General features: G+C 35.2%; 1 protein-coding gene across 1 annotated transcript in view; it reads right to left on the bottom strand.

Moving 5' to 3' along the window:
• Nucleotides 1-27018, bottom strand: part of LOC121374428 — an 86424-nt gene that overhangs the window by 43899 nt on the left and 15507 nt on the right. Inside the window, exons 4-8 of the mRNA XM_041501530.1 lie at nucleotides 26661-26769; nucleotides 26143-26239; nucleotides 24679-25777; nucleotides 18250-18329; nucleotides 17904-18009 (exon numbers count right to left, since the gene is read on the bottom strand). Of these exons, the coding sequence (XP_041357464.1) occupies nucleotides 17904-18009; nucleotides 18250-18329; nucleotides 24679-25777; nucleotides 26143-26239; nucleotides 26661-26769 (1491 nt within the window). The remainder of the gene's footprint in view (nucleotides 1-17903; nucleotides 18010-18249; nucleotides 18330-24678; nucleotides 25778-26142; nucleotides 26240-26660; nucleotides 26770-27018) is intronic.

Here is a 27018-nt window from a genome sequence, read left to right as displayed (position 1 = left end):
TACACAAGTATGTAACTCCTCGCATACACAAGTATGCAACTCCTCGCATACACAAGTATGCAACTCCTCGCATACACAAGTATGTAACTCCTCGCATACACAAGTATGTAACTCCTCGCATACACTCGCATACACAAGTATGTAACTCCTCGCATACACAAGTATGTAACTCCTCACATACACAAGTATGTAACTCCTCGCATACACTCGCATACACAAGAATGTAACTCCTCGCATACACAAGTATGTAACTCCTCGCATACACAAGTATGTAACTCCTCGCATACACAAGTATGTAACTCCTCGCATACACTCGCATACACAAGTATGTAACTCCTCGCATACACAAGTATGTAACTCCTCACATACACAAGTATGTAACTCCTCGCATACACTCGCATACACAAGTATGTAACTCCTCGCATACACAAGTATGTAACTCCTCGCATACACAAGTATGTAACTCCTCGCATACACAAGTATGTAACTCCTCGCATACACTCGCATACACAAGTATGTAACTCCTCGCATACACAAGTATGTAATTCATCACATACACAAGTATGTAACTCCTCGCATACACTCGCATACACAAGTATGTAACTCCTCGCATACACAAGTATGTAACTCCTCACATACACAAATATGTAACTCCTCGCATACACTCGCATACACAAGTATGTAATTCATCACATACACAAGTATGTAACTCCTCACATAAAATGGTCATATCTATTAGCAACTAGAGAGCACACATGTATTCATTATTTCTCAACTCTGAAAAAGGTTACTCCTGTTTCATAAGCCGTTATTCAACTTGCACATACAGATTGTAAATCTGTAAGAGATAAAGTAAATTGGCATTAATTCAAGAATCTTGATATGAAAACACAAAGAATGGACTCCACCAAGTGTTTTATCTTTGGCAGGCAGCACGTGAACTAATAATAGCTGACAGTCTGAACAGGAACCATCACCAGCGAATAGCTAATTAATCCATAAACTCATCACTTAGCAAGTCAGCAGCACACAGAAGGAGAAATTAGCATTTCATTTACAACTAAAATACAAGCAATATTTTAAATGACAGTAGTTCCAAAATTAACTGCACATATGTTACTTAGATCCTATACATGTTAACTTTAGTGATGTTCTGTATAATTTTCCTTCTAATATTGTATAATTGCATTTGGCCAAGCACTGTATTTGTACTTTAAAGCTGGACTTTGAGCAGTTAAAAAGTTTAACCATTTTACATGAAAGAAAGAAATGTTTTATTTAACGACGCACTCAACACATTTTATTTATGGTTATATGGCGTCAGACATATGGTTAAGGATCACACAGATATTGAGAAAGGAAACCTGCTGTCGCCACTTCATGGGCTACTCTTTTCGATTAGCAGCAAGGGATCTTTTATATGCACCATCCCATAGACAGGATAGCACATACCACGGCCTTTGATGTACCAGTCGTGGTGCACTGGCTGGAGTGAGAAATAACCCAATGGGCCCACGGATGGGGATTGATCCCAAACCAGCCACACATCAAGCGAATGCTCCATTTTACATGAGACCATCCACATGAAATATGTTCCTGTTGAACACCATTCTTTGATATTCTTTCACAATACTCACTAATCTAGGTGACAGAATGTGTTATTCTCCACTATAACACTCAGAGGTGGGGTGCTATTTCACTGGTGTATGCTACAACACATATTACACACATGGCAACTCGAGTATAAATTAAACATCTAAAGATAAAGTTAAACATTGTTTTGTTTAATGACACCACTAGAGCACACTGATTTATTAATGGATGTCAAACAGTTGGTAATTTGACATATAGTCTTAGACAGGAAACCCGCTACATTTTCCATTAATAGCATTGGATTTTTTATATCTACCATCACACAGACAGGACAGCACATATCGTGGCCTTAGTGGTGGTGCAGCGGGCAGGACGTAGCCCAGTGGTAAAGCGCTCGCTCGATATGCAGTCGATCTGGGATCGATGCCCGTCAGTGAGCCCATTGGGCTATTTCTTGCTGGAGCCAGTGCACCACAACTGGTACATCAAAGGTCGTGGTATGTGCTATCCTGTCTATGGGATGGTGCATATAAAAGATCCCTTGCTGCTAATCGAAAAGAGTAGCCCATGAAGTGGCGACGGCGGGTTTCCTCCCTCAATATCTGTGTGGTCCTTAACAATATGTCTGATGCCATATAACCGTAAATAAAATGTGTTGAGTGCGTCGTTAAATAAAACATTTCCTTCCTTCCTTCCTTGTTGTGGTGCACTGGATGGAATAAAAAATAACCCAATGGGTCCACCAACAGGGATTGATCCCACACTGACTGTGTATCAGGCAAGCACTTTACCACTTGACTACATCCCACCCCTCTTCTGAAGATAACTGCTAACAGCATAGATACCTGTAACATTTATACAAACTGTAGTTATGTGTGGTACATTTTGCATTAGTACACAATATAATACAGTGAGCAAGATGGCAGCTTTAAAGTACATTAGTATTATTTCAAATCCCCTCAGTGGATGTCAAGTTAATTATATTATTACTTGCATAGATATTAAACAGAATTTAACTACATGTATGTAATTAATAGTAATAAATCAATGTACAAGTTCTCTGTAGAGACATCAGAGTCTGGCTGCTGTTATTGGCTGTTTGCTAAAAGAAAACAAAACTAGCTTGTCTGTCTGGCAAGCACCACCAGCTATTACCTGTGAACAACTTAAAATACGGTGCTGCATTCCAAGTCAAAATAGAAATACATAAATTTGTTTACTGCATTTTGACAACCTGTTGCACTTGGCTTATGTGAAAGTAATACAATTAAGGCTGATTATAATGTAGAACTGATAATCAAATTTCAGTTTCTCAGTGACACCACAAATGTTTTGTAAACTACCTGTACACATTCAAGATAGTTTTAAAAAGGGTTTTATATTTGTCAAACTTTTTAATTACTTTTGTCATAATAATGGCATGGGGCAGGATTTAGCTCAGTCGGTTGAGTGCTCGCTTGAGGTGCTTGCGTTGCAAGATCAAACCAAATCGGTGGATCCATTCAACGGATTGGGTTTTTTCTCGTTCCAACCAGTGCACAATAACTGGACAAAGGCTGTGGTATGTGCTTTCCTGTCTGTGGGAAAGTGCATATAAAAGATCCCTTGCTGCAGTAGGATCTCCAATGACTACGAGTCAGAATTACCAAATGTTAGATATCCAATAACCAATGATTAATTTAATCAATGTGCTCCAGTGGTGTCGTTAAACAAAACAAACTTTATTAATGGTATCTACATGCAATTTGCACTAAACCTTTATAATAGTATCTTTACTCTTAAAATTTCAAAGGCATTAAAACCTAACATGCTATTTTAATACTGAATTCCCGATGATCCTAAATAATGATTCTAGATAATAATAACCTTGCTCTAGATGTTCAAAGCAATTTGTTTTAAGTTAATATTTATTCTACAAAGCAAGATCTCATTCTAAGGAATATATATTTATAACCTACCTTCCAGTGAAAACTTGTTGTAATCCTGTCGGGTATGGTCAAGTTTATTGCTGACAGAACTGCGACTATAATCAGAGCTTCTGTAAGTATCTGATCTACCATAATCAGAACTGTGACCATAGCTGGACGTTCTACCATAGTCGGATGTTCTACCATAGTCAGATGTTCTACCATAGTCAGATGTCCTACCATAGTCAGATGTTCTACCATAGCTGACCCTACCATAATCGACATAAGGCAAAGAATAACTGGAGTACTGTTTTGTCCGTCTGCTTGTACTCATGATGAATTATAACAACCACGAAGATGAATAAACTATCTCCTGGAACTTCACCACCGCTCGGAGGACAAAATCCTATTTCAAATGTGATGATCAGTCTCTGACGTAGAGTACACAGTTGTTTATTGGTATTTAGCTAAATGTCAAGTTACACCTCCTTTGTTAAAAAAACATGTTGCCCTTGCAAATGACTTTCAAACGGACACTTGTTTAAGCAGTTGAAGACCAATATGCATTGCAGAGTAATTCTTCACAAGTTGTTGTCACACATACGTTACTATCTGTGCAGTGTAGTAAACCACCGGATGTTCCCCAGGTACTGAAAATCATGTAATCCACTTGCAAACAAAGAAATATTTTCTTACATGTCTACATGTACAGCAGATTTTGCAACAATGTCAGAAATGTTTTTGTCTATACAGTCATCTTTATATACCAGAATGTATTATTTTACAATGCACTGCATTTAGTGAACCTTGCATCCAAAAAAAAAAGAAGAAAAAACAAAAGAAAGAAAAAAGAGGACATGATTCAAGAAAACTTGAACCAAAATAAATCCTTCAATAATTTTCTGTGTATATAAAATACATTGTGTACTTAAGTCACAAAACTGCTGTCTCTAAATACCAATCTTTAGTCCCGACTCCACAAAGAATGCCAAGAACTCCACATTTCTTGTAACATGCCAACAAACTTCTCCAAGAAAAAAAAGCCTTTTGCCACACAAAGCTAGAATTGTGAAATACCAGTATGATAAATCAAGTGACCCATAAAAGACAGGCCACTCAAAATGGGGGTGGCCTTTAAAACAACTTCCATTGCTCCCAAATCAGGAATTAGGGAGGAGAGGGTAATAGAATTGCTTTGTAAACAACATCTCTTGTGTACGTTTGTAAGTGTTCTGCAAGGAATAGTGACAAATATCTGGTAGACATCAACAGGTTGCAATTATAGGATAGCTGTGGGGGAAACAAGTAGAGTTGGTTGACAGGTTGCCAAACATGTGATTGTACATTCTATCTTGAGACAGAATAAGCTGTAACCCCCAGTTAACATATGGAATATTCCACAAGGCAGCTAGCTGTCCCCTGTTTGGCCTAACTGGCACTGTGAAGTAATTTGGATAAATTAGCAGGAGGAAACTATTATCTATTATATGACATGCCACATCCGTTTTTAGTAACTGCATATACCTCTCTCCCTTTACTTATATATTGAAGTAACAGTTCACATGGGCAGAAAGAATTATATATGGCTATATCAAACAGTTTTACATCAAAATAATGTTTATAAGGATGCTACTATACAAGCATGTTTAATCAGAACTACCAGGTACGGTACAATACTTGTGACATATAGAGATTATTAAATGTGTGCAAGGATCATTTGAAAATTCTCAAACAATTCCTTGAATGAGAGGTATAACACAGTTCTCAAACAATTCCTTGAATGAGAGGTATAACACAGTTCTCACACAATTCCTTGAATGAGAGGTATAACACAGTTCTCAAACAATTCCTTGAATGAGAGGTATAACACAGTTCTCAAACAATTCCTTGAATGAGAGGTATAACACAGTTCTCAAACAATTCCTTGAATGAGAGGTATAACACAGTTCTCAAACAATTCCTTGAATGAGAGGTATAACACAGTTCTCACACAATTCCAAACAATTGAATGAGAGGTATAAACACAATTCCTTGAATGAGAGGTATAACACAGTTCTCAAACAATTCCTTGAATGAGAGGTATAACACAGTTCTCACACAATTCCTTGAATGAGAGGTATAACACAGTTCTAACACAATTCCTTGAATGAGAGGTATAACACAGTTCTCAAACAATGGGGATGGACGTAGCCCAGTGGTAAAGCACTTGCTTTAGGATCGATCCCCATCGGTGGCCCCATTGGGCTATTAACCGTTTCAGCCAGTGCTCCACAACTGGTGTAACAAAGGCCGTGATATGTGGAATAGCGCATATAAAAGATCCCTTGCTGATAATCGAAAAGAGTAGCCCATGAAGTGGCGACAGTGGGTTTCCTCTCTATGTATCTGTGTGGTACTTGCCCATATGTCTGACGCCATATAACCGTAAATAAAATGTGTTGAGTGCGTCGTTAAATAAATCATTTCCTCCTCCTCCTCTAGTTCTCAAACAGGTTTCATTATTTTTGTGTGATCATAATGTGATTGATAATTTCTTTATTATTTCCATGGTAAAAACAACCAGTTTTTAAAGGAAACATGTCATTAAACTTACAGAACCAATTAACATGTGTGTGATCCACACAGACTGACATCGGCTGTTGCACCCTTATGAAAGAGTTCCATAAATTATGCCAATAAAAAGAAATAAAAAAACATGATACTACACAATAAAATTTAATTACTAAATAGCAAATAAGATGTATTTAAAAGTAATTGCTTTTAAATATCTACATTGTCATATTTAGTTTCCTGCCATCAGTGACATAATTACACTATATTCTTTGTTTAGTGCAACAATGTTGGCAGCTTGTTCATGAAACACAATTTATTAGAATGACATTTTGGAGATCAGAATCCCATATATGAGAAAATAAATTGTCAAAAACAAGTTTCAATGATCTAGGACTTATAGTTTATAAGAAATAGAGCTACACACAACACTTTTATGTTAAGCTAAACACAAAAATATTTTAATTAAAAATGTTTAATTAATGAATTTTAAATTCTTTTCACATGCAAGTTGTGATGAACATCCATAGGTTGGTTCACTTAGGGTTAGCTCTGGGTGACATTTCGCCAAATTTTCTATGAAACTTCAAAAATTGCAAAAAAAACCCCAGTTAATTTATAACAAAATATCATCAGTTATTACATGCAATTATTTCGCCAATTTAAAATAAAATTCGCCAAATGCTTTCAAAATTCGCAATTGGCGAATTTGGCGAGTGCTACAGCTTGCCCTGTTCACTGATTTAGTACTTATATTTTGTGAAATATGGATAGATCTAAACACAAAACTTTAATGCAAAATTTTAACCCAAAAGTTGACACTGTTGCTACCAGAAAAGTAATACCTATATCTTGCCTTTTTTACTTTCTACCATAAAAAACCAATCTAAACACATATCATGCTTAAACACAAGTAAACTGACAATAACTGTACCATTAAAAAATTGTCTTGCAACCATTACAGTAAATGATTCTCTTTTGGATGTTGTAATTTTCTTATGTTCTATATGAGCTAATTAACACAGACAGAACATACCCTTCTTGGCATCACTGTTTCTTGTCAATGCAGATGTTTGGGTTGCTGGAGTTTGACTGTCGCTGTCACCAAATAACATCCATATAATTGTCAACAATATTCTGCTCATTATGACACAAAGAAAACTTTCCAAAAAATTAAATATGCTCGGACAGCATGAAAATATTGCTGACATAACCCAAAATGAGAGCAAGAATTTGTAAGATGAACAGCGTGTTTTTCAAATGTCAATTAAAGACAAGACAGTATAGAGACACACAAAGAAATGTCAGAAGATCATATTCTTACAGACAAAATCATTTCCTCAACTCTGACCTTTTCAAAGTTTTTTTTTAACAGATTGGAAGAATCTTATATCATCCAGGATGCAAATGGTGATCTTGTTGGGGGCCTTTATGGGGATACTCTAAGTAGTACTTTCTGCATTTCACATCTAACAAGAATGTCACAGCACAATCCATAAATTATTTGTTGTAAAATCATTGTCATAACATATAGTATAACTCTTATGTCACTCTCCATCAGAGAACAGAACTGTTTGACACGTTTGTTTAAATCAGTGGATACTCAATTTGAGACCAAAGTAATTGTCACACTTAGTGTTGTGCATAGTGTATCCAAACAATCTTGCTGCCATGGTGTATACATGGGCTACTATTGTTACTGATTACCAGTAAGGCAAAGCATATTCCCCCAAAACATGACACATAGCATGACCCAGTGTCTGTATCAAACCTTACATTTCTACCACTGATCTACACCTGCCCCTCACCCCATAAAGAGACTTAAGCTATAGACACACATATATGTCTGTAAACTGATCCATTTATTGGATCAGTTTAAACACAAGCATTAAGTGGATCTGACAAAACATGACACATATATTCGAAATTATGTCCGTAAAACAAATTGATTATGGAGGACAACTCTCAAGATTCCCATACAACTTATAACCAGCAAAATCAAGTGAAAAGTAAATATTTTTATTTTCTAAACTACATCCCAATATGACGTCATAATATGGGAATCCTTGCACTGTCCAAAACATGTTAAAACTAGATCCGACAAATAAATGCTATGAACATATGTGTTGGTCTTCATTAAGAAATATTGGTTTCAAATCATCTGTTATCGAATGTGTTTTATGGACGACAAATGGATGTGATAACCGATAAACCGACAGTAAACGGATATATGTGACACTAGCATGACCCAAGTTTGCTGCTATTGCATCATGTCCCTGACTAGTTGAGCCCTTTCAACAATTACTATTACATATGCACTGTGTTTTCTTGTCTAGAATATCAGTCCCTGCATTTGCAATGTCTTTCTTGTCATTCTAATGTTTACAGCACTTAATCTAAACTAGATTTTATCTCCCATTAATTTCATATGTATGAAAAAATATATATACATGTATTAGGAAATAAAAAGACATTTAAGCTAATAGGAATATCTAGAGACATTTAAGCTACTACGGTAGGAATATTAGGAGACATTTAAGCTACTAGGAATATCAAGAGACATTTTAGCTACTACAGTAGGAATATTAGGAGACATTTAAGCTACTAGGAATATTAAGACAATCAGAAACACACTGGATGCAAAGACATGATCTAAACAAGAACATTTATTATTTAAACTGTAAGTTGAGTCATTAAAAGGAATTATTAATCAGAATTTTTTTACAATGAAGGCAAACTCAGAACAGTTCCTTTAAAGAGATTACCGGTACCCTCAGTTTGTCGTCAGTATAACATGTTTTCCTCTGATATAGACCCTACAGCCCTTTGAACAACTAAAAGTGCACATTAGATACAATTACTAGTATGTTTTTCTGTTATGCATGCATAGCATCTGTATAGACAATGCATTTCTGGTCATCCTAATATTTGTATCAGCCAAAATTGGATTTTATCTCCCACTAATTTTGTATGTATGAAAAAATATGTTGCAATATATTTTGTCAGCAACTCTTATAATTAATCTAGTATTACAAAATCTTTTAGACATTATTTTACAAACAAAAACACGAAAATGAAGTCACAAATGTTTAAAATTAATATCCCAATGAGAGCCTCCACCACACCACATGGCATTGCATGGTTTTAGCCATCTGTATTAACAAAGCTATTGCTTACATTCACAAAGGGTAAATGGTTCATATTAAAAGATGATGCACAATTGCACAACACAAGAGCCAGATGATACTAAGGTATTTTTTTAGAATAAATAAACACTTGTGCCATGTTCTTATCTGTAAAAAAAATATTTTTGTGTAATATAAAACACGTGAAAAACAGTTCTGTGGAATATAAAACACGTGAAAAACAGTTCTGTGGAATATAAAACACCTTTTACAAAAGAAAGTGACTATGATCTACCTGAGTAGAAGATGGGTGGGTTGTATCCCCTAAAAAATAGATCTCTGTCTTTTTATTTGAAAGTAGAATATTAGATTAATTTTTAAAAACATGATGCAACCACATTTGACAATGGACCTTTAATTAATGCATGGTTAAAAATCAAATAGATATCTAGGAATATAAACTGGTATATGTACTAGGTTGGTTTTGAATGTTTTAGTTTTAATATGAGCAGCAACCTTGTACATTAAAATAAATAATAAAAAAAAAAAAAAAAAAAAAAAAAAAAAAAAATAAAAAAAAATAAAAAAAAAATAAAAAAAAAAAATAAAAAAATAAAATAAAATAAATAAATAATAAACACTATTGTAAATTAGTTACTAAGAACATAGAGTGGCACTTTGTTCATTTTTCGGTTACATGTAATACAGTAAAGATCTAGATAAGGATATTCTATGAAGGGCAGTTTGTCATTATGATGAAGTTCAGTGAAGGTGAGTTTCAAGTGGCACACAGATAGCACGTGGTTTATCTAGGGTTTCTGTAAGACTAAACACTAAATTACTCTCCAAGATACCATCGTAATTGATCTTAACTCTAACTGCAGATCAGTTTACATAAAGACAAACAAAAAACAAATTACCTACAAAACTGTTTTGAGGTAAATTATTAATTATACCAGGGTAATACTGTTTGGCAACCTTTCTCAACACACAAGTTTTTTGTACGGCTGAATGTATATTAGTTTACCAAATATACCATCATGTTTGAGCCTAACTCTAACTGCAGATCACTTTACATAGAAAAACAAACAAAAAACAAGGTAATTACAAAACTGTTTTGAGGTAAATTATTAATTATAATATAGTCTGGCAAATTTTCTGAAAACATCAGTTTTTTGTAAGACTAAAAGTATATAGTTGACCAAGATACCTCATAACGGATCCTAAATCCAAATACAGATCATTTTACACAAAGAAAAAAACATAAAGAAGGTAATTACAAAACTGTTTTGAGGTAGATTATTAATGATAATATTGGCAACTTTTCTCAACACATCATTTGTTTGTAGAGTTTAATCTCACACAGCAATATTGTATGTAATCCAAATAAAACATTAATACTCATGACTTGTTGCTTTTCTACAGGTTTCGAAAAAGAAGAAACATGAAGAAAAAGACGTCAGCAAGAAGATTTTGAAATGCAATGACTATGGAGTTCTAGTAGCATCACAGGTATATAGCATCACAGGTGTACAGCATCACAGGTGTATAGCATCACGGGTATATAGTATCACAAGTGTATATCATCATGAGTGTATAGCATCACAGGTATATAGCATCACAGGTGTACAGCATCACAGGTGTACAGCATCACGGGTGTACAGCATCACAGGTGTACAGCATCACAGGTATATAGCATCACGGGTGTACAGCATCACAGGTGTATAGCATCATGGGTATATAGTATCACAAGTGTATATCATCATGAGTGTATAGCATCACAGGTATATAGCATCACAGGTGTACAGCATCACAGGTGTACAGCATCACAGGTGTACAGCATCACGGGTGTACAGCATCACAGGTGTACAGCATCACAGGTGTATAGCATCATGGGTATATAGTATCACAAGTGTATATCATCATGAGTGTATAGCATCACAGGTATATAGCATCACAGGTGTACAGCATCACAGGTGTACAGCATCACGGGTGTACAGCATCACAGGTGTACAGCATCACAGGTATATAGCATCACGGGTGTACAGCATCACAGGTGTATAGCATCATGGGTATATAGTATCACAAGTGTATATCATCATGAGTGTATAGCATCACAGGTATATAGCATCACAGGTGTACAGCATCACAGGTGTACAGCATCACGGGTATATAGTATCACAGGTGTACAGCATCACGGGTGTACAGCATCACAGGTGTACAGCATCACGGGTGTACAGCATCACAGGTGTATAGCATCATGGGTATATAGTATCACAAGTGTATATCATCATGAGTGTATAGCATCACAGGTATATAGCATCACAGGTGTACAGCATCACAGGTGTACAGCATCACGGGTATATAGTATCACAGGTGTACAGCATCACGGGTGTACAGCATCACAGGTGTACAGCATCACGGGTGTACAGCATCACAGGTGTATAGCATCATGGGTATATAGTATCACAAGTGTATATCATCATGAGTGTATAGCATCACAGGTATATAGCATCACAGGTGTACAGCATCACAGGTGTACAGCATCACGGATGTACAGCATCACAGGTGTACAGCATCACAGGTATATAGCATCACAGGTGTACAGCATCACAGGTGTATAGCATCATGGGTATATAGTATCACAAGTGTATATCATCATGAGTGTATAGCATCACAGGTATATAGCATCACAGGTGTATAGCATCACGGGTATATAGTATCACAAGTGTATATCATCATGAGTGTATAGCATCACAGGTATATAGCATCACAGGTGTATAGCATCACGGGTATATAGTATCACAAGTGTATATCATCATGAGTGTATAGCATCACAGGTGTACAGCATCACAGGTGTACAGCATCACGGGTGTATAGCATCACAGGTGTACAGCATCACGGGTGTATAGCATCACAGGTGTACAGCATCACGGGTGTATAGCATCACAGGTATATAGCATCACAGGTGTACAGCATCACAGGTGTACAGCATCACAGGTGTACAGCATCACGGATGTACAGCATCACAGGTGTACAGCATCACAGGTATATAGCATCACGGGTGTACAGCATCACAGGTGTATAGCATCATGGGTATATAGTATCACAAGTGTATATCATCATGAGTGTATAGCATCACAGGTATATAGCATCACAGGTGTATAGCATCACGGGTATATAGTATCACAAGTGTATATCATCATGAGTGTATAGCATCACAGGTATATAGCATCACAGGTGTACAGCATCACGGGTGTACAGCATCACGGGTGTACAGCATCACGGGTGTATAGCATCACGGGTGTACAGCATCACAGGTATATAGCATCACAGGTGTATAGCATCATGGGTATATAGTATCACAAGTGTATATCATCATGAGTGTATAGCATCACAGGTGTATAGCATCTCGAGTGTATAGCATTACAGGTGTATAGCATCAAGGGTGTATAGTATCACAGACTTGCCAAATACCTAGAACTGGGTCATATCAACCACAATAAATTTTTAAAAGTTAAAGAAACTTGTCAGTCTCCACCAAACTATTAAAATGTTCAGGCAGTGTTACTGCAAGTCTACCACTGCTGGCCACTTAGCTAGTGACACATGTATCTAGAAACTGTATGTTTATCGCATCATTTTGTTATCCATAAAATGCACCCGATAACAGATCATTTTGAACCAATGGTTTTTAAAGAAGACCAACACATGTCTGTAATGTTTATTTCGCACATATCGAACAGTGCTCGAAAATGCTCCATTTACACACTGTTAATGGATCAAAGATTCCCATATTATGACGTCATATTGGGAAAAACCTTGTATTATGAATTGTAGTGTTTTAGTTTTAATGCTGGGATAAACAATGGCTGGGGAATTGTTGTCATTTAACTATGAAGACTCACTAATAGCATCATGTGAGGTCCTCTGACCAGAGGTCAAACATATGATCTTATCAGACCAGATTTCTTTGTATATTTGCATGTTTTATGTATTTCTATAGTTTAGAAAATAATAAAATCAGTTTTCAATCGGTCTTGTTGGTTATAAGTTGTGTGGGAATCTTCAGGGCTGTCCTCCATAATCATTGGTTTTACAAACATTATTTCAGATATATGTGCTGTGGTTTGTTGGATCCATTTAACACATGGGAAAATATAGCTGTTTCCTCTTTAAGACTATATGTCAAAATTACCAAATGTTATATACAGGTTGTATATATATAAACAAACAAACAAACAAACACACTTTTTTAAATCTTAAACAATTGCAAGTTTTTAAAATAAACTGTGATCAAAGGAGGAATATGACCATGTCCATTAGTTAGAAAGATTTGTCTCCCCTTGCAGTTTTGCCTTGAATGAAATAAGTATGTGCTTTGGTGCATAAATAAGATGAAACATTTTTCATGAATTGTTTTTTTTTTAAATGTACTAATGTGATAAATATAAACTACTCTGTGACTTACTATAGGTACATTAAATCATTACTTGAATAACAATACATTTTATGTAATAAACTGACAAGCTGCAAAATGCATCTACATAACATGTTTATAAACATTATCTGAAAGTTACTAAACAGAATACATAGTAAATCTGAGATAAATAATGTGTTGTTATTTCGACATTTATTTGTAAAAAACCAACTACAAATTAATTGATCCCACACATAATATTTACTTAAATAACTTTTAAATATTGAAATTGTCTGTGCTTGCACATCATGTAAACAGAATAGTGTTCACTACAATTAAATTCTTGTTGTATTTAAATTGTATTAAATGGAGCTTTTCACAATGACCTTATTATAGGTCCAAGGGCACTATACTGGCCTGAGGCAATGCCTTTTAATGACATTTTTGTTAATCAACTTCTACTGGTATGGTGACGATATTCTTACTTCTAAAGAATTATGAATTAGGTTTAGGGCATTTTAAGTAATATTTTACACAAAGCTAGCCTCACTATTTTATTTCAGATCAAATAAAATATATATGTATTTGCATGTACAAAACACTACTTTACGTTATGTCCTGGCTTAAGTTAGATGCCAATCACTTTTCGCACTCTTGTTTTGGCTTCGTAGACAATAAATATAACATATCTTATCATAATTCAAACACAATTAGTGCATTAGTAATCTTCAAATAAAGCATTTTGAATAGCAATTTGGAATTGGAATTTTCGAGCGTTCTTAAAACGGAATTGTCATGCACCCAGTTTATTGTTATTGTAAGGAGATGCAAAGTGACGTCATTGTAATACTGATGTCATTCAAATTCAAAATTAGTTACATTATTATAATGCTTTGCCACATTGAAATAAAAACTGGTCTACTTACCTATACCCCTGTAAAAACAGTTCTGAGAGCAGACAAAGCAGTTTACACGTCAGTATGTTTTTATTTTTCATAATGTTAAGACACAATATGGTTTAAGTTTTAAAAAAATTAAAGAAATAAAAAGTGTCATGAATTCATCAAATTTACCATATCAAACAATTACTGTTAGAAATGCTACATGTCTTGTGTATGAAGTCAAAACAAGGGTGTGACTGTCGTTGATTAGGCATTTGAAGGGTGGGTTGTAGGTCAAGTTATATAGTTGATTTTTAACCGAGGGTGTGCATTAATTTTATAGTTCATGGAACAGTGCTCTCTGCTAGACCCCCCCCCAACGACCACAATTCCAGATTCTGATCCATATTTAAAAAATGTTATATTTGTAGCTATAAAACTGCCTACAGTTTGTCGTGTTGTGCAGTATATTAAGCCAAACTGTGCAAGCAACAAGTGAATCAAAACCAAAACCGTTTTCTCCACATACCTGACTGTCACTTTATTATACTTCATTACTAAGTAAAATACATATATTTTAATTCTGGACAATGTTTATTTTGTTTTACTAATAATTTTAGTTACTATGATATTGTCGACTGCAACACCAGGTGCACTGAAATGTATAAACTGTTCTATTCTCGCATCTCGGAGGAAGGTAACAAGGAAATATAATTAACAATGTTATTGACTACTGTATATTATTTAGAGAAACGTTAGCACACAGCTTTGGCTGCTAGGTATGTACTGAGTTCGCAGCTCCCAACCTGAGCAAGTTTTAACAACTCAATGGGTAGGCACAAGACCTCTACACCCTCTTTTCTCTTACTAACCACTAACAACCAATAACTAACCCACTGTCCTGGACAGACAACCCAGATAGCCATGGTGTGTGCCCAGGACAGCATACTTGAACCTCAATTGGATATAATCATGAAAATAAGTTGAAATGAAAATGAAGCACACAGCAGATGGGAATTAAACTTTGTGCCCAAAACAAAACTTAACTTTGGACTGATGACTGGTTGGCATTCTAGATGATAATGACAATAGGTAAAAATTAAGTATAATCATTACATTTTGTAACATGCATTAATCATAATGTACAAATTTACTTTTTAAAAATTACAAATTGATAGTCCAACTGCAGGGGAAATGAACAAAAATAATAGTTTTCATAAAAAGTAAAATTTTGGTTTGTTTAACGACACCACTGGAGTACATTGATTAATTAATCATCGGCTATTGGAAGAAAGGAAATGTTTTATTTAACAAGGCATTCAACACATTTTATTTAAGGTTATATGTCGTCGGACATATGGTTAAGAACCACATATATATTGAGAGAGGAAACCCGCTGTCACCACTCTTTTCGATCAGCAGCAAAGAATCTTTTATAGGCACCATCCCACAGACAGAATAGTACATACCATGACCTTTGTTACACCAGTTGTGGAGCACTGGCTGGATTGAGAAATAGCCCAATGGGCTCACCGACGGGAATCGATCCTAGATCGATCGCACTGTACCACTGAGCTACATTCTGCCCCCTCATTGGATGTCAAACATTTGGTAATCTGACTCGTAGTCATCCAAGGAAACCTGCTACATTTTTCCTAATGCAGCAAGGGATCTTTTATATGCACTTTCCCTGAGACAGGAAAGCACATACCACAGCCTTTGTCCACTTGTGGAGCACTGGTTGGAATGAGAAAAAATCCAATCAGTTGAATGGATCCACCGAGATGGTTTGATCCTGCGATGCAAGCACCTCAAGCTTTCATAATGAAAACTGTTATTCTTTATTTTTCATTTAGTATGATTATTAATTCCATTTTTTTCTAAAATAATATTTATATCCATGACCATTGTAAACTAGTTTATATTAATACTAGAACAAAACCCCGAAAACAAACATCAAATAACCACAACTGAGAAAAACTAATGAATAGTTATAGGTATAAAACAAGCTTTCACACTGAAGGAAGGCGACAGAATAATTCACCGCGGTATTTACACAACAAATGAATGTGAGGGGAAAAGGAAACAGAAAACAAAAATCAGCGTGCTGAAAGCTCAGTTTGTCAAGACATTTTGTCCATGCAGAGGCCAGCGGACTACAAACATACGGGATGGCCACTAACATTTCACTTACTCGGCGACTGTTTTGAGTTCGATGTTTTTTGTGCATCTTTCTTAGGAACATCAATTTTGATTGCCACTGCACGTTTTTTCTCTGCTGGTTTTGAAATGGATTTTCTTGGCACTACAAGTTAAACATCAAGCCGTTTTACCAAACCATTTATAACAGCATCTTATCTACTGTCAGGCTGCTGGCTTCACATTTCAACAAACTTACTTTATTTGCACTTCTTTAGAAGGTATGGCCTTTTAGGATTTTTTATATAGGATTCTATAAACTATGTAATTTTTTAATAAAAATAAAAAAGTAACAGAAAATTTTAATTTTTATTAACTTTGCTCAAGGTGTTATGAATAAAATTAGGTTTGAGGGAAATATTTCATGTTGCAGACAGAAAAAGCAGTGTTGTTATACAAATGATACAGACCAAACTAATAAAAGAGTAAAAACAAAACTCTAGAATGTTCACCAGTTAATTAAGACTAATTGTTAAGTTTTAATACATGAAAGACAAAATACTGTTAGGGTAACAAACTGATGCTATAACATGCAGAAACATTATACATCATAACATTTAAGACATGCACAATGAATTTCATGTTAGCCAAACCATCCATCTTCCTTTTCATTAGGTTTGCAAAAATTGTCACAAGACAAAACATGTGTACCACATAGGACAATTGTCTCTTGTACATTTAGGACCGAATTTACAAAACCTGTTTATATCTTACATGCCTGTAACTACATATATTTACAATGCTTAAACACCTGCGTTTCAGAAAAACAGGCTTCGTAAATTTGGCCCTTAGTATGCAAGTATGTATGTAATTATGTAAAAACAAATATACGCCTGCTATGGAATTTCGTTCACCTACCGCAGTAATTGTAGAACCAAGTGCAAAAACTTAAATTAAACATAAACAATTTTTGGTTTTTATCCGAAAAGTAATCTTTTGCTTTTCATAACTTTAACCACACATAATGGTGTGACAAACACTGACACCAATAGCAGCATGTATGTATTCTAGTTTAAAAAAATATTTTATATCACTAAGAAATGATTGAAAATACTTAATATTCTAAATTCACAATAATATGGGACTATGGTCAAATTGGGTTAAGTAGTCTTCACTGATTGAAAGAAACAGACCTGTAAAATGAATATAGCTATATCTATTTTTTTTCCTAGTGTTGTATCAATAAGATTAAATGAGAAACAAACATGAGTTTTTAGAAATCACTTACCTGGGGGCGGAATTGAGCTCTTCACGTCACTAAACCTCTTTGATTTGTCTGCTCTTGGCATCTCAGACTTTTTAATGTTCTTTTCATTCTGGACTTTCACCGACACCTAATCAATAAACGAAGGTAACTAATAAAACAACAGACAATGTTTACAATAAGTATCTGTGCAATAATCTGTTATAATTGTTTTAATGAAATCTATTGCTAGAATCCAGATAATGAAAATAAGTATTGCATTCATTAAATAATGTTTAAAACCCCTCAAAATTTCAAGACCTATTTTAATGTTGAAAATGTAAAAATCATGTTATTTTAGGGACATGTTTATGTACACTTAGACACATACCTGAGAAATATCACTGCGAGAACTTCCTGCACTTGATGGATGTTCAGACTTCAGATTTGAAACTCGACTCAAAGAATTTCCTAAATAAAACTAGATTCATTAGTTGTTACTAATATTAATATAATTTTAAAAACTATTTACTAGATTAACTTAAGACTGACAGGTACTTGGGCCCAGTCCCCAGAGTGAGTTTTAACACTGACTTCTCTTAAACATAATAGTGGTAAGTTGATGAGCTTTAAGAGCGACAAACTTGGTTTGTATCCCTGTCCTCAGAGTAATGTTTTAATGTAAGACGACTACACTTGCTTCTCTCATACTCACCAAAATATTGTAAATCCTAAAATATTAGTGATGTAAAAATTTAGTGAAATCCAAATAAGTGACATATTAGCAACATAAAACTTTAGCGAAGTTGCCAGATCAGAAGACAAAACCCACCCTTAAGTTGTAAGATCAGCTGAAATAAAATTTTGGATAATTTTGTCATCATGCAGCTTACAGACAACATAAATTTAGTAGAAAATTGCAGTAATGTGCCTGCTAATCAACTATTGTTGTTTGCTGTCCTTTAGTTTCAATCAATAGCATGTCACCATTGTTGTGTGTTCAGTTAATCACTGACAAAACAATAGTACAAAATGTCTCTCAACAGTCTGTTGTATGTCTTTTCAAATTCAGCATCATAAAATATTATCATCTTGTGTATGCTTGCCATATTAGCTAAAATGTCTGGCTCACCAACATTTCCTGATTTACAGTACTAACCATTAATCTAGGTCCTGGATAGTTGAGGTTTGACCCAGGAAAGCATGCATGACATTTACTTGGAGGTGAACAAGAAAATACTGTCATCCAATGGTGTGATCTTCATAAACTCTACATCTTTGTAAATTGTGGTCAAACCCACTGCAAAGATTTTAACTGCAGACAAGGGTAACTTCCCAGATATACATCTAAATGTCATAACGTTATTGTTCAAACTCGACAGCAATTCCACAGACATGTATTCAATATATTTAATCCATTATTATTTAATGACCTATAACCATGTGACTGCATAAAGCAAAGAAATAAAATTTAACTTGTGTAACAGATTGATTCAATTGCATGGTCTGCATAGTCACTGCAACTAAGCTTAATACAGCTATATTCACTTGTACACCGATATTATATATGGACACAGCACGAGATAAGCATATGGATACAGCATCCAGATTTATTTCAATCACCTCATGTAGCGACTGAAATCATATCCACATGCCAAACCACACACAAGAAGCTGACAAAAGCATACCTCCCACCAAAAGATCAATGTGCATCTGAGAAAGTTAATACAGTTACAAAGACCTGTTGCCAAACATGTATTGCACTTATATTGGAACATTGTGAATACTACGTCTGATTATTCGATCTCATTTCCGTATGCATATGCTGCATGGTTGGATCAGTGAATATGTGAATACGGCTTAACATTTATGGAATATTTGTTTAAAAACCAAAATGTAAGCAAAAACAGAAAACATACAGAAATAAAAGAAATTTAATCAAAAGCGCTTTCATTATCAATCTTCAGATGGTTTCCACAAAATGTGACATCATTGTTCTACAGGCCTATCAGAATTGAAAACATGCACAACCCATTTATTGGTTGAGCAAAAATAAATTCAGACAATCCAATTCCTTTTAGCATAAATGTCCATGTAAATTATGTCCTAAATTTAATGTGCAAACAAAAAGGTAAAACAAAATTAATTAACTGCCGTTCATTTTATTCTTGTTCTAAAAAAAGGATTAGTACTAAAGTTTATTAAGAGGAAAATTGTTTTATTTTCTATTAGAACATTTGTATAAAAATGTATTTACTTTTATAAATCGTAGGTGATCACCTTCTCTAGTTTTTAAAGTCATACATTGTTGGCGTTCCACAATAGTCTGCTCTATTGGCACTTCTGGTAAATGACTGAATATATATGTACAGTGAAACCCTTCTAAACCGGACATCCAGGGGCCAAGTAAAATGTCCGGTTATCAGAGGTGTCCGGTTTTAAGGGGTCTGCATTTATGTAACTACCTTCCATTCTCCATGAAATAGGGAAAATGATAAAGTGTTTAAAAATAACAATAATAACAACAATGAAATGTTGAAATTGTTTGCATTTATGGGGCATTGTCAATCAATTGCTGAATCAAACTTGTATGCATTATTTTAACCGCTGTTTATTTCCGCTAATGTTTTTTTCAAACTCTGCCTTATAAACCTCTCATTTCTTGATGATGTCTCCAAATATTGATTTTCCTATACCAAACTTTTCACTCAAAGATCTTAATGTTGGTTTAGGTATACTTTCGAAACTTTTAATTTTATTTTAAGTTTATCGAGTGACAGTTCAACACAGCGACGTTTAGCTGGACATTCCGTCATGTTGAAAATCGATATGAAAATAAAACGTTACTAACACCTGTTCGACCATGCAAAAGCCAACATTACTTTTGTTTACTCTTTATTTTGCTAAATAACCATTTTTAAAACAACAACAAATTCACACAATAGGAAGACAGTCAATTAAATTCATTGTTATTTTTGTCTATCTTTGAAGCAAATCATGAGACACATTTGTGAAGGAACATATACACCTAAATCACATTCGTAACTTAATAAAAACACCTAACACAAACCCAAACTCAGCCTATCTTGACCAAAAATACAACACAACGCATGTGTTAATTAAATATCAAAGCTGGCGATGGGTCTTTTAATTATTTATTGCCTTGTTGCCAACCTTGCCTACTTAGCGGCGTGTAACAGTGATTACATTGATAACAGTGAACCCAAGTATGCACATATTACGTGTTCACAGACAGGTACTCCGGACAGAGTGATATTATGAGCAATTCGTGGCGCCACATTGATTGGTATCAGTTTGATCATCCAGTTTTCAGGGGCAAGATTTACACTAAGTTGACACGTTGGAACCGAAATGTTTGTCCGGTGTTCAGTTTAGAGGGGTTTCCAATTTAGAGGGGTACAATTTAGTGTTAAAAGTTGCGTAAATCACAGGACCGTGAAAAACGTCTGGTTAGGAGGGGATTCTGGTTTAGATGGGTACAATTTAGTGTTAAAAGTTGCGTGAATCACAGGACCGTAGAAAACGTCTGGTTAGGAGGGGATTCTGGTTTAGAGGGGTACAAATTAAGTGTTAAAAGTTGCGTAAATCACAGGACCGTGGAAAACGTCTGGTTACGGAGGGGATTCTGGTTTAGAGGGGTACAATTTAGTGTTAAAAGTTGTGTAAATCACAGGACCGTGAAAAACGTCTGGTTAGGAGGGGATTCTGGTTTAGAGGGGTACAATTTAGTGTTAAAAGTTGCGTAAATCACAGGACCGTGAAAAACGTCTGGTTAGGAGGGGATTCTGGTTTAGAGGGGTACAATTTAGTGTTAAAAGTTGCGTAAATCACAGGACCGTGGAAAACATCTGGTTAGGAGGGGATTCTGGTTTAGAGGGGTACAATTTAGTGTTAAAAGTTGCATAAATCACAGGACCGTGGAAAACGTCTGGTTACGGAGGGGATTCTGGTTTAGAGGGGTACAATTTAGTGTTAAAAGTTGTGTAAATCACAGGACCGTGAAAAACGTCTGGTTAGGAGGGGATTCTGGTTTAGAGGGGTACAATTTAGTGTTAAAAGTTGCGAAATCACAGGACCGTGGAAAACATCTGGTTAGGAGGGGATTCTGGTTTAGAGGGGTACAATTTAGTGTTAAAAATTGCGTAAATCACAGGACCGTGAAAAACGTTAGGAGGGGATTCTGGTTTAGAGGAGGTCCGGTGTTGAAGGGTTTCATTGTATAACATTTTTGGATTCGTGATTCATAAATTTATTTTTACCTTAAAAGTTTCACCATTGTTCAGTGTTATAAAACAACTATCCCCAGATGTTAAACCAGGGCAAGTTAAATACCTGGGTTAACAATCTTTTCAAACACTGCGATTATTGTTTTCTTTTTAAAATTTTACTTTGTAAGACCGTTTTCATTTTCTCATTTTTCTTTTGAAATTCCTTACACATAGTATTTCTAGGGTTATATGTTAACAAAACATATTATATTATATTAGGTTGATTTTTAATGCAGAACGCACAAAAAAATCAACCTAGTAGAATGTATGAGGGGGTGTAGATTCGTGAAAAACCATTCACAAGCCCGGTATGGGCAAGTTAGTTATTTATGATGAATCTACACTTCCAAGTGCATTCGCCAACTTAGTCCATTAAAACAAATGACACGACTACTAAATTAACTTCTATTATTTTGTTTTTTTCCATAAAATATTGGTTAAAATGACTTGGTCAAGAAATGGAAATGGAAATGTTTTATTTAACGACACACTCAACACATTTTTTAATTAAGGTTATATGGCGTTAAACATATGGTTAAGGACCACACAGCTGTCGCCACTTCATGGGCTACTCTTTCCGATTAGCAGCAAGGGATCTTTTATATGCACCATCCCATAGACAGGATAGCCCAACCACAGCCTTTGATATACCAGTAGTGGTGCACTGGCTGTGATAAGAAATAGCCCAATGGGAATTTGGTCAAGAAATCTTCAGCAGTGGATGGCTGACATTAAGTGTGATGCACATGCTAAATGTGTAATATATGGTTTCCGATTTAGTTTCCAACAATCTTCGCAGTGTTCCACCAGAATATATTATGATCACTAGTATCAGGTTTATAAGGCTTAAATAACATATTTATTTGATGATGCAGATGTTTGGCCTCGTGCGCTAAAGTATTGTACTTGTTTACAATGAATACATTCTGTCAGTAGTGGGTTCGAATCCCAGACCTGAATGAATAAAAAGTTCAAATTGCACTGTTTCACAGGTGTTGACTCTTGAAAAATAATCTACACTAAAAACAATAGTGTGACATCACAGGTGTGGATTAACTTTTGTGAACTAGGACAAATTTGTAAATGAAAGCTACAACTGTCTTTGGCATGACACTAAAGTCAAAATGAACTGCCGAATGAGAAATGCACATAATATATTTATAAATATAGGATACAATTTTGTTTCTGCATCTGGATTCCTTATAAAGAGTGAAAACAGTAAACATTACCAGTGCAATGAACTGAAGCCCACCATTACTGGTGGATGTGCTATGAAGTTCTAACACTGCATGAACATTACTACAGTGGTAACACACTTGACCTGCGAGTGATGTCTGAGTAAACATTTGCTGCAGATGATGAAATCAATGAAGAGCACCACCGAGAAGGCAGGGGGCCAGTCTAAAAATCAATAGCCTAATATTCCACTTAGCTTAATCCAAACTAAACAGAAATTTGGCCACGTATTAGATAGTTTAAACAATATTTATTGCCGTCAAAATGCGGTTTGGGATTGGCCAACACGCAAGAGCCTATATTAAGGCCTCTCCCTACATTTATAAATACAAGTTTGATACATCAAGATGACAGAAATAGTATAATAATTTAAATAAATTCAAATTAGCTAAGATGAGAAGAATGGAAGAGAGAGAGAAGAAAGGAAAAATAAAAATAGATAGTTGATATGATATTATTTAGTCACAGTTGGGAAGGGAGAAGGAGGAATAATGAATGGTTAGTTATCGAAACGTTTGCTATTAATTATAAAGTCTTGAACAGATTTAAATATAACACTATTTTCGTGGGTACTAAAATTTGGGTCACCAAATAATAAAGTCTTGCAATTAAGATTGTGATATTTTGACAGGTGAGTATTACGAATTACATTATATACACGTATTAGATGCAGCCTTTGATGCAATCCACTAGACTCGAGAGCAGTACACTCAGTGTTAGTGCAATAAAATGACAATGGTTGGCACTGCATGTAATAATACAGATGTAAAGATGACATAATATGATCAGTCATTCCTGGGTTTTAATTACTAGGTGATTGGTGTGTGTTAATTGAAAGTCACCAACATCATCACCAACATGATACATATTTTCACAGGTTTTGGTCATGTTTTTACTCGCAACACTAAAATCATATCTGAAACTGGTTACCGGCCTCGGTGGCGTAGTGGTTAAGCCATCGGACTACAGGCTGGTAGGTACAGGTTCGCAGCCCGGTACCAACTCCAACCCAGAGCGAGTTCTTAAGGGCTCAATGGGTAGGTGTAAGGCCACTACACCCTCTTCTCTCTCACTAACTACTAACCAACTAACAATTAACCTACTGTCCTGGACAGACAGCCCAGATAGCTGAGGTGTGTGCCCAGGACAGCGTGCTTGAACCTTAATTGGATATAAGCACGAAAATAAGTTGAAATGAAATGAAACTGGTTTTTATTGGATGAATTAACTTTTCAAAGAAACACACTATTTATTAGTTTTATTTCAGTTAGATTAAGTGATTGCAATGGACTTACTTGGTGTGTGAGACTTGGACCTGCCTGGAGAAAGGGACTGGCTGTCGGACACGTTTCCACTGAGATCTGTGTGACTGGTGCGAGCCGAACTCTGGGCCGAGTTTAATGATTCACTCAAATCAACATGCAAATTGCCATTTGATTGCCGCTTGCCGCTTTTTGATGAACTTGTTTTCTTTACATCTGCTGGTGACTGGTCTCTCTTCACACTTGGAGGAGCTGTAATATTCAGCTTACTTTTCACTTTGCTGAAATCAGGCTTTTGAACCTGCACTAGTTTTGATCTTGGCTTTTTCAACTCTTTTTCTTTTTTCACAATGTTAGGTGTTGACGTGTTTGATACAGAAAAAATGTCCAGCTTGCTTTTTATTTCGCTTTTTGGTTTAGGCTTGTATGGCACCTCCTTGTTTGCCTCAATCTTTGACATAATATTCCCCCATTTGCTTTTTGGAGTAGACTTTTTAATTTTGGGAATCTCCTTTTCCACTATAATTCTGTTATGTTTGTTTTCAGAGTTTTCCTTTTTGTCCGACTCATTTCCATTGACTTTTTCTAAAGATTTTGCTGTTGACACTTTTTTATTATCTCCCCATTTCTTGTTCAACATGTTTTTCTTGGCCTTTGTTTCATTTTCTTTTTCATCACTGTGTTTCACAGGAATGGGTGAATTGATGTAGTCAGCCAGCGAGGATCTCACTTTACTTACATTGATTTTTTTATGCTCCACTTTTTCCATTGGTTTCTTCTTTACACTGGACTTCCTGTGTTCAGAATGTTTTTCTTTTGAGGACTCATGGACTAGTTCCACATACCCAACATTTAAATTGGGTTTACTTGGCAACAATTCACTGGGTTTGGAGCTGTTAATTTTGCTAACTTCTCCAGCAATCTCGCTTTGACTAGAATTAACATCACTATGACTAGAGTGAATGTCACTATGACTAGAAAGTGGAATGACTTCCCTCTCTATGACAGAATCTCCGTTTGACACAGAGGGAGTAGTGGTTTCAGACGCCGTTTCAGATGTCTCACTTTGGTCAGTACTGGATTTCAAAAAATTATCTTTTTCTTGATCCTTGGAACCTGATTTGTCCATGACCTTGAAAAAAAAAAAAATGTACATGCATCAAAATCATATGAGGTAGGTCTCCTGTCTTGTTAAAGGAACAGAGATAAGGAATACAATTTTACAGCAACAAAGAGAAAGGAGAGGCATTAATATAGGCCAATGGCCTGTTTGCCAATCCATTTCTTTTGTGAAATAAATATTGTTTAAACCAAGAGAAACAAGAAAGTGATCGCCGATAAATGTTACAGTTCAGTTTTAACAAAACAACTCACATTACCAACATCTCTAAATTTGATTAAAAACTTAGCAGCAATACTCACATAAGTTATATTAAAACTAATTTGATTTCAAAGCGTTTTAATATTTGATTTGAGTCAATTCGTTTGCATTCTCACCATTGTTTTGAATGCATCAGCAGACTCGAAGTCATCCTGTAGGAGGCCAATCCCACTGAGGTCAGATGCTGTAATACATACGCCAGCCACCTCCTCCCTGAAACAACAACACTTCCTTCTAACATATATCATATACTCATTATTCACGCACAAAACTTAATAAAAACAAGAAATATCACCAAATATATATAAATTATATATATAATATATTTACTATTTCAAAAAACTGATCGGTATTTTTTCTGTTGACCAGCAGCTCGTCTTAGTTTATATAATTATAAATTATATGGCTGATCTTAGTTTATAATCAAATACAGCTGATCATATTTTATAATCATAAATTATGTCTTATCTTAGTTTATAATCAAATAATACTCATACATAGTTCATCATAGTTTATTATCATGTATATGTATATGTGTATGTGTATGTGTATGTGTATGTGTATGTGTATGTGTATGTGTATGTGTATGTGTATATGTATATCTGATCTGAGTGTATAATTGTGTATTATTTACGCGTCGTCCGAGTCTGTTTCCGAGTCTGTGTTGAGCAGTGTCCCAGCATCACTATAGAAGTCTGACCTGGTCTCCGGCTCCACAGTCTGCACCGCCATCAGTTCCTTGTCTGATTAAAACACATTGTCAGTGTCAAGTATTATATACACAAACATAATTATCACTGGTTATTTAATGCATGCATGAATAAAGAGCATGAGGTGTTTTAGCAGTCATTTATTTTACAGTATTCAAACTATATTATCTTGCTACATATTAGTGCTAAGACTAAAATTAATTCTAAAACCACATTTTAACATTCAAGACCAGGGCCTCATTCCACAAAATGATCATAGCACTACTTTCATCATAAATAACT

Source organism: Gigantopelta aegis, chromosome 6, assembly GCF_016097555.1.
Source record: "Gigantopelta aegis isolate Gae_Host chromosome 6, Gae_host_genome, whole genome shotgun sequence".
NCBI lineage: Eukaryota > Metazoa > Mollusca > Gastropoda > Neomphalida > Peltospiridae > Gigantopelta > Gigantopelta aegis.
The sequence above is the reverse complement of the archived record's forward strand: the minus strand, read 5'-3'. Positions and strand labels throughout refer to the sequence as shown.